Source organism: Elephantulus edwardii, unplaced genomic scaffold (genome assembly GCF_000299155.1).
Source record: "Elephantulus edwardii isolate Elephantulus edwardi_28Jun2011 unplaced genomic scaffold, EleEdw1.0 scaffold00208, whole genome shotgun sequence".
Taxonomy (NCBI): Eukaryota; Metazoa; Chordata; class Mammalia; order Macroscelidea; family Macroscelididae; genus Elephantulus; species Elephantulus edwardii.
The window spans coordinates 3,085,321-3,095,087 of record NW_006399958.1 but is presented as its reverse complement, the minus strand read 5'-3'; the positions used below and the strand labels follow the sequence as shown (position 1 = coordinate 3,095,087).

At 46.6% G+C, this 9,767-nt stretch overlaps 1 protein-coding gene across 1 annotated transcript in view; it reads right to left on the bottom strand.

Annotated features, from left to right (window-relative positions):
• NLRP12 (NLR family, pyrin domain containing 12) overlaps positions 1-9,213 on the bottom strand; it is a 46,513-nt gene extending 37,300 nt beyond the window's left edge. The window contains exons 1-2 of the mRNA XM_006897381.1: positions 8,937-9,213; positions 3,450-5,148 (exon numbers count right to left, since the gene is read on the bottom strand). Of these exons, the coding sequence (XP_006897443.1) occupies positions 3,450-5,148; positions 8,937-9,213 (1,976 nt within the window). The remainder of the gene's footprint in view (positions 1-3,449; positions 5,149-8,936) is intronic.
• Between the last annotated feature and the right edge of the window lie 554 nt (positions 9,214-9,767).

Genomic DNA, 9,767 nt, shown 5'->3' with positions numbered 1-9,767 from the left:
GAAAACAAACAGATTCATCCTGGAAAGGGTTAAACCGGGTGGCTCCTTGGAGGCAAGGATTCTGAGGCTCCGTCTAACATACTTTGGACATGTTGTAAGAAGAGACCGGGCCTTGGAGAGGGACATCATGCATGGGAGGGTGGAGGGACGGCGCAGGAGGGAAAGACCCTCTATGAGGTGGATTGATTCAGTGACTGGGGTAGTCAGGATGGATGTGTCAGAGGTGGTGAGATTGGCACAGGATAGAGCAGGGTTTAGAGCTGTTGTACATGGGGTTGCTATGAGTCACAAGTGACTCGATGGCACATAAGAACAACAACAACAGGTGAGAAATGCATCCATAGGGATCAGATGACTCTAGGTATTGCTTCTTCAACATCACACGCCCAGAAAGATGAATTAATTCTTGAAGGAAACAACTTTGAACATAAAGATCTGTTGGTGTTAAACAAATTAAAAATCAAGGATACCCAAAAATTTCTGATGCTATCCACAGTGTTGGCTTTTTTATAAAAGCCATTACTTTAGCGCCCTCTGGTGTCCAGGTAACTGCAGACACATGGCCTTACAAATCATCAACAGCTGTGGGACTAGGATAAGAGAAACAGTGCTTCCCACATTGAAGAGCTAGACTCTCAGCTGTCATGGCTTGAGGGAGACCTTGGTGGTGAGACCCTGGTGATGGTGGTAGAGAGACTGTGGTGTTGAAACTGTGACAAGGTGTGACCTGAGGCTTCTTCCATTTGTGCTGACCTCTGTTAAAGATTTTGCTATTCTTGCTGGACATTTGAAAGAGAAGTTGACTTATAATTACTCTGAGGCAAACCTTACTGGATGACTGAGGAAACCAGAGGCTTCTTGAATTTGTGCAGCTGAACTGACACCAGAGGCTGGATGAACTGAGAAATGATACCTTGGGACTTCTGGGCTAAAACCTAGATTTTCATTGGGTGATATTCTTTGCCTTCCCCATTCTCCAACTTACTTACCTAGTGGACCCCATTCTCAGTACCAAAGTCTGTGAGTAAACAATGAATAAATGAACCTCTTGCTGCTATTGTGTTTCTGGAGACACCATGGGCCTGGGCTATGTGATCTTTATCTGCTATCTGGTGAGGGACTGTGCTAATCTCACTCCCTCTGGCCCTCTCAGAGAGACACTCATGGCTCTGTGCCCCCATGTCCCATTTTTTTGTTCATTGTTGTTGTTATGTGCCGTCGAGTCGCTTGCGACTCACAGCGACCCTATGTACAACAGCCCTAAACTCCGCTCTGTCCTGTGCCAATCGCACTGCCTCTGACACACCCATCCCAATTATCCCAGTCACTGAATCAATCCACCTCATAGAGGGCCTTCCTCTCCTGCGCCGTCCCTCCACCCTCCCAAGCATGATGTCCCTCTCCAAGGACCAGTCTCTCCTCACAACATGTCCAAAGTATGTTAGACGGAGCCTCAGAATCCTTGCCTCCAAGGAGCCACCCGGTTTAACCCTTTCCGGGACGAATCTGTCTGTTTTCCTTCTGCTCATTAGACACTATATGTCTCTGAAAATGTAATTGCTCAATAGGCCAATGACTAAGATTTACGGGTTTTCCATCTATGGACATGAGAACCGGTTATTCTAAAGACCCATCAGTGATAATTTTTTTCTCTAAGTTTTAATTTTCTAAGGTTGTTACCCATCTAATTTTTGGGAATAAAAGTTGGGCAGATTGCGACACAAAGGCATCTCACAAAGTACAGAGATAACCATAGGGGCAACCTTTACCAGATCAAAAAGTCTTCTCACATTAGCAGTGAGGATCAGGGCATCACCCTGGGTCGCTATTTTCCTTACTCCTAAGTTTAATGTATCATCAGCAATAACATTTAATGTAGTAAAATGCTGTATGTACATTTATTTACTGACAAGACTTGCAGTATTAATGTTGCCCTCCTAAAATCCCACCTCTTGAGAGTTTCAGGAGATTGATGTGGGAGATTGCATTTTTGGCCGGACCCTTGAGAGTGACACACGTTCAAGGTAAGGTGGTTGGCTACCATCTTTGAGCAGAACACAGCTGATTTTTTTCTACTTGGGTCAAAAGCCTTGTAAAAAAAATACGGAATTATTTCCTTCTTACAACAAGAGGACGGAGTAGAACTGTCGTGAGCTCTCCAAGGCTGCATGTATTTACAGAAACAGGCTGCCACACTGTTCTTCCTCGGAGTAGCTGGCAGATTTGAACTGCCAACCTTTTGGTTGACATCCCAGTGTTCAACCCATCGTGCCACCAGAGCCATTCTTCCAGTTACTCTTGTACCCATTTCAAGGGGAAACTTATTCAACCCACAAATATTACTAAGTCTATGTACAGTGAGGAAATCAAAAAGCGTATCGCGATGGGAAAGTCTGCTGCTGGGACCTCTCTCATGTACTCAGGAGCAACGGTGTCTCTCTGGAGACTAAGGTGCGCCTGATGCAGGCCATGGTCTTTGCAATTGCTTGTTATGCATCAGAGAGTTGGACAGTGACTAGGGAGGACAGAAGGAGAGTGGATGCCTTTGAGCTGTGGTGCTGGAGAAGAGTACTGAATGTACCATGGACTGCCAGGAAAACAAACAGATTCATCTTGGAGAGGATTAAACCAAGCTACTCCTTGGAGGCAAGGATTCTGGGGCTTCGTCTGACATACTTTGGACATGTTGCCAAAAGGGATGGGTCCTTGGAGAGGGACATCATGCTTGGGAGGGTGGAGGGATAGCGTAGGAGGGGAAGGCCCTCTATGAGATGGATTGATTCGGTGACTGGGGTAATCGGGATGGGTGTGTCAGAGGCAGTGCGGTTGGCACAGGATAGAGCAGGGTTTAGGGCTGTTGTGCATAGAGTCGCTATGAGTCACAAACGACTCGACGGCACATAACAACAACAACATGTACATATAACTCTCCTCCAAAAAAAAAATGCCACCAAACTAATTACCATCGAATCTGCTCCAACACATGTTCTATCAGGTTTGAGGCTGTAAGTCCTTATGAGAGGAGACTCCCATCTTTCTCCTGTGGAGCAGCTGGTAGATTTAAACCATCAGCCTGTTGGCAGTTTAACCTGTAAATCATATTCCACCAGGGATCCTTCTCAGCTCTTAATAATAAATGTTAATTGCATAAAATCCCCTTCAGAAATGAGGACAGATTTAATCTCAAAGATTATTCTCTCAACTCTCAACTGAGGCACTGTGGACATCTGGGGACCAGGTCACCTTTGTGATGGGGATCTGTTTTATGCACTATAGGACACTACGTAGCATCTCTGGCCTTGACTTCATGTCCGTCGCATTCTTTCTCCCAGTTAGGACAACCAAAAATGTCTCCAAACATTGCCAACATCCTCTACAGGGCAAAAAAATCACCCAAGGTTGAGAACCACCAGTTAAGAGCTTGAACTTGAAACCCAGGAAGTACTTACAACTGTGCCAGTGGTGGCTGGAACCCTGAGGTCCCTCTCACTCCATCGTCTTCGTCTTCACTGAAGGATACCCCATACAAGTGCACCACCAGGACACTCTTGCAGCTCTTCATGCAAAATGATGAGACAATATGCTCCATCTTGGTGGTGATTTTACTGACCACGACCATCTGGAAGGGGCTCAGGGCCTGTTGGATAAATGTCTCCTCTTGGATCTCATACAGACAGCTTAAGAGCTCCAGAGAGCCTTGCTGCAGCGTGGACCCCTCACTCTGAGCTTTGCTGTGAATCCACTTCAAGAGTTCCATCTTGACTTGAGGCGAGACCTTCCAACAAAGATTCTTCTCAAAGTAGCTTCTTGTTTCTTCATTCAAGAGTCCAAAGATGAAGCGGACAGTGGGTGCCAAGAAGCTCCTGTCTGATGACCCGTACTCAACCAACAGGGTACTCACATCCTGCTCTGGCCCCAACACGCTGTCTTCACTGTCCAGGATATAATACATGGCAGCAAAGAATTCCTGGAAACTCAGGTGGATGAAGCTGTAGAACTTCTCGTAGTTGATGTCCTTCTGGAAGATGTTCATGTTGAGAAAGGCAGAGACATCCATCCCATCCAGTCCGTGTTTCTGGAGATCTTGTTTCTCAAACAGGACCTTCTGGCTCCAGAGACCATCAGCTGCCAAAGAGCACAGTCCTTTCTGGTGGGGTGGGGCTTGGTGGGTCGGGGTCCCTGGCTTGGGTTGCATCAGACTCAGAAGGTAGAGTGTGTACAGAGCTGTAGTGGTCCTGGAGGTCTGTCTTACAAGGCCTCCATCCTCTAGCTGCTGCTTGAGGCAGGTGCAAACTACCCAACACACCATGGGGACAAAGCACATGGTGAAGAGGGGCTCATTGTCTCTCACAAAGTTCAAGACTTGGTTGGCTTGTTCCATGCTATGGAAATACTTGTAGAAGTACTCCTTCCTCTCTGCCTCGGAGAAGCCCAGGATCTCCACATGCCGCGGATGTTCAAGCAGACGATGGAGCTTCTCCAAAGCTGTGGGTCGGGTGGTGATGAGCAGAGAGGACTCAGGCAGTAGCTTCTTTCTGATAAGGCTGGTCAGGAGGAGTTCCGTGGGCTGTTTCTCCTGCCAGGGGAAGCACCAGGGGCCCTGAGGATGATGGAAAGAAGGCTTGAGCTCATCAAAGCCATCGATGATGAAAAGGAGGCGCTCAGGAACTCGGACAAGTTCCAGAAGAGGTACGCTCTGCTCCGGCCAGCAGCTGGAGATAAGGTCGTGCAAGCTTCGCTCAGCCTTTTGATTCATCTCCCTGCAGTTGATGTAGAAGAGGAAATCAAACCTGCCCTGAAACAGCGTCCCATCAGCCCAGTCTAGCATGACCTTGTGAGCTAGTATGGACTTGCCCATCCCTGCTGCCCCTTGCAGGACCACAGTATGAGGGGGCTCAGGTCTCTCCTCGTCTGGTTCAAAGAGGGTCTCTATCTGGATGGGACTGGCCAGGTGGTCCACGGTTCTGGTGTGGCCCTGGCCCGTGGCCAAAAGTTTCTGCTTGGCCCATGTGGAGTTTGAGTGTTCCTTCACCAGGAGGAGCCGAGTGTACCGATGGCTGAGGTTGACACACTCTCCCAGGCGTGCGTTGCGGTCTTCCATGAGCCGGAATTTCCTCCGGATGTTGTCACGGTAGGCTTCCGCAGGATCTAATGGAAAGGAATGAAGAATCCAGGGAAGATGTGTCAGGAAACTCGAACGAATTCTATTTTTTAAACATTGCTATTAGCTGGCGCTGACTCGTGAGTATGTGTTCAGAGGCTACGGCACGACACGGGAGAAGAATGCCCCTCTTTGTGCCATGGAGTAACTGGTGGATTCGAACCACCTGCCTTTGGCTTGGTAGAGCAACTCCTTACCCACCAGACTAGCATGGCTCCTCTGTTACACCTTAGATGACTAAATTTGTTGTTACTAGGTTTCCAGGAGTATATTCCAATTCACAGTAGCTCCATACACCGCATATGACAAGAGTAGAACTGCCTGTAAGATTTTCTGGACTGTAAGAAAATTTCCAGGTCTTTCTCCCATGGAGTTTGTAGAGGAGTTAGGGAACACCATTTCCATCACCCAGGGAGTGTTTGAAAGCCGTAGTACACCCATGTGCAACAGGTACTGCAGAACAAGTAGGTACTACACCAGAGTTTGCTATCACGAGTGAATTCACTCTATCAGCTCTGCTTTCTTGAGAACCACAGGTGTATACGTCTACCCTGACACACATTGGGCTGAAATGACTTGGCATCTACTCAATGTCAACCAGCTGGCTGGCTCTCCACTGGGAGATTCTTGGCAGAGCTTGGAAATACGGGTTGCCTGTCACAACAGGAAGGTTCGACCGCCATCTAGTGGAATTAACGGCCGCAGCTGTAACAGTGAACAGGAAACTATGCGTACAGCCTAAGAATGAGGTGATACAAAATCAGAACTAAAGGGAATTGCATCCCTTATCCCTTTGGATTTTTTTTATCACATGTCATGTTTTGTTGTTGAGACGACTCACAGCGAAGTTGACATCAATGTAACTATTTCTGTATGTTGATGAGTGATAATGGTTACATTCTTCCAGATGTGTGACCATTCTCATCCCCCTTCTCTGAGCCGTTCCTCCCCGTCGTCATAAACTCATTGTCCCCCTCAAGTGCCCAATAATCTTTCAAAGTGCCATTGACACTCTGATCCCATGCAGATACTTCTTTCAAAAGCATACTCGCAAACATTACACAAATGGTCTTGGTGCTCAGTCTACTGTCATTTGGCTGGTCTGTCATTTGCTGCCTAATGTATGAGATCATCGAAATACCTCATAACTCACCTCTTCTTGGGTTATTAGGAGACGCTTCCACAACACATCTTGATTGTCTCCCCAGGAAGGACAGGGGGCAAGGTGGAAAATCTAGAATAGATAATTGTGTAAAATAAATGTCACAGGTTGAATTCTGTTCCCCAAACTCTGTGCCAACCTGGCTAGGTTATGTATCTCAGTGGTTTGGGAATCATGGGATGGTAAAACTGCCCTCTGTGATGTGATCTGACGTTTACAGCCCTGATCTGATCTCAAAGGATGGTGAGCATGACCCGTAGCATTGTATGAACAACAGATGAAACCTGTTCTATCCTGTGCCATCCTCACACCGCCTGACACACTACAGCCCATTTCAACAGTCACTGTGTCCGTCCGCTGAGTTGAAGATCTTGCTCTTTTGCTCTGACCTTCCACCACTCCAAGCACGATGCCCCTCTCCAAGGAATAGCCTCTCTTAGCAACATGCCTGGAGTGTGTGAGTTGAAACTTTATCATCTTTGTCTCTAAGGAACACTCTGGCTGCACTTTCTCCAAGACATAGTTGTTTGTTCTTTTGGCAAATAAAAAAATCAGGGGATTAGGGTGGGATATAAAATCCTAAGTCACAGTCCTGATAGGATTTAAACGTATGATCTGAAACCTCTTTCCCCACTCTTTTTAAAAAACTTAGTTTTAATGAAAGTTTGCAGAGACTTTGGTTTTCCATTCATTCATTGTTACACTTTACTCCCTGCCCACTCCTTCCCCCAATTCACTCTTCTCTTTGAAAAGTAAATTCTTTTATTGGTATACAATCCCTCCCCCCAAGTCCACTCCACTGTGCAGCCTTCGTTCTGGACGACTGTCATGATAATAATAACTTAATCCTATATCCCTTTTTAAAAAAAATTATTATTTTTGTGTGAGTGTACCGTCAAATCAGATCTGACTGGTACAGGAGGAGATTGTCCCTCCTTCCCCGGCAGAGTTTCTGGTGGATTCGAACCACGCGCCTCTGGGATTGTAGTTGCAGCTCCTTGCCACTAGGCCACCAGAACTCCCCAGTCCTATATCCCTTGTAAACGGTTCTCTCCCTCATCTGTTTCAAAGCAGTATACATTAATTTTTTCTCTCTTTTCTTAGGTTCCCCCCCCAACCCTGATGTCATTCCCATTTGACAACAATGGCACTAAACAGTATTTGTCCTTTTGTGACTGAGATCTTTCACTCAGCCTAATGTCCTCCAGGGTTACCCGTGTTGTGTAAAGTTTTACAAGTTCCTTGTTTTTCAGTGCTGCATAGTATTTCATTGTGAGAATATACCGTACTTTTCCCCCCTATCTATTAATTTGTTGATGGGCACTACAAAGGACTTTGTGCCCACAGATGTGGAGAGGAGACAAAGCCTTTCTTCCTGAGGCAATAGAGACTGGGCTCTTATTTTTCTCCTGCAGCTACTGCTCTAAATTTTAAATTTTTTTTTTTAATTTTTATTATGTGTGTGTGTGTGTGTGTGTACCATCAAATCAGATCTGACTGGTACAGGAGGAAATTGTCCCTCCTTCCCCGGCAGAGCATCTGGTGGATTCGAACCGTGCGCCTTTGGGATTGTAGTTGCAGGTCCTTGCCACTAGGCCACCAGAACTCCCCCTAGTGCTCTAAATTTTGACTTCTTGTTGTTGTTATGTGCCGTCAGGTCGCCTGCAACTCATAGCGACCCTATGTACAACAGCCCTAAACCCTGCTCTGTTCTGTGCCAATCACACTGTCTCCGATACACCCATTGCGATTACCCTAGTCACTGAATCAATCCACCTCAGAGAGGGTCTTCCTCTCCTGCGCTGTCCCTCCACCATCCCAAGCATGACGTCCCTCTCCAAGGACAGGTCCCTCCTTACAACATGTCCAAAGTATGTCAGACAAAGCCTCAGAATCCTTGCCTCCAAGGAGCCACTCTAGCACCCAATAATCATGTATTTAATCAAAATGACTACAGGATAACACCCAGCTGAAAAACCACTGCCGTTTTTTGTTTTTGGTTGTGGTTTTTTGTTTTTTTTTTCCCCTCCAGTTACCTCACATTCTCTGTCAAAAACTGCACTCATCACCTGATGAACAGGAAACAGGGAACATGGAGAGGAAGGGGGAACGTAGTGTTACAATCTGACAACCAAATGCCGTTGAATCGTTGCACAGAAAACCAACATTCATTCACCCAGGGCACAGTAAAAAAGTCAAAAAAGAGAGAAAAGTGAGCAAAGAAAGGCATTTGGATTGTTACGGAGGAGGGGAAGGGAGGAAGAGGTGAGTAACACTTATTACATAAGTAAGTTGGAGGGAAGGAAAGGAAGTGTATAATAATAAGGAGGTTCTGAGACACTGTAGTTCATGAACTGCATGGACCGTTAGAATGTGAAACAAAATCTGTATGAATGAATGAAAAAGAAATATGACTTAGACATTTGCAGTCAAATTTAAAATCGCAAAAAGCAAGCAAGAAAAGCAAAAGAAGAAGATTCAGAGTGGAAGACCAGCATAATCAAACAGCAAAAGGGTGACATGAGAATTCCAGGTCTCCTGGGTATAGGAATTGCTAAGAAGGAGAAAGGGATTAGTGGACGCTGGCCTTGCCCATCCCTCCCCCAGCCTTACCCCTCACCAGATCTTCTTTCTGTCCTTTTTCCCACAGGTCCTTTCGGTTGATCCAGTTAAAGATGCTCAGAGCCAGCTGCCAGGCCTCTCTGGACCCATGATGGGCCACAAGGAGCTGGGCCATTTCCAGGGGCCCCGCTTTCTCCATCCGTCCCCACGGGATCTTGTCTTTCCCCACCTCTGCTGAAGTCCCCAAGTATAGCTTGAACTTCTTCAGGTCCAGAGCCTCGAGTTCCTCCAAGTAGGTGGCCAGGAGACGGAGGACACATTCGGCCATCTCTACCAGAGTTTAGAGCATGGATCAAGAGAGGAGGAGCTGGAGACTAGGAGATAGATGTATAATAGATGGTGTGGACAAGGAGGGATTCCAGGGTGCCCACCATCTGATCATTGGAAGGCAGAGAGACAGGGCAGATGAGCTCACTCCTTGCTGCCAGAGATTGTGGGAATGAGAGAGGGGAAATTCCGTCTGATGAAATAGTGCTTTCTCATCGTTCTGTTGCCTCCTGCCCGTCTTACCAATGGGCGTTCCTTTTGAAGAGGAGGAAGTGGAGAACCATTAGGAAATGACAGGGTCATGCCAGCTTGAGGGCTTCTAACAACAACATTTGACTCATGAGAGAAGACTCTCTTGCCTTCCTCCTTCCCTGCTCTCTTGATAAAATAAAATCAATCTCACAGGAATCTTAGCCTCCATAACTGAGACCAAAGCAACTAGATGGTGCCCCACTACCACTACCGACCATTCTGAAAGAGACCACAGGAGAACGTCTTGGCAGTAAGTAAGAAATAGTGGAACAAAGATCAGAATACTTTTAAAAGAGCCAAGCT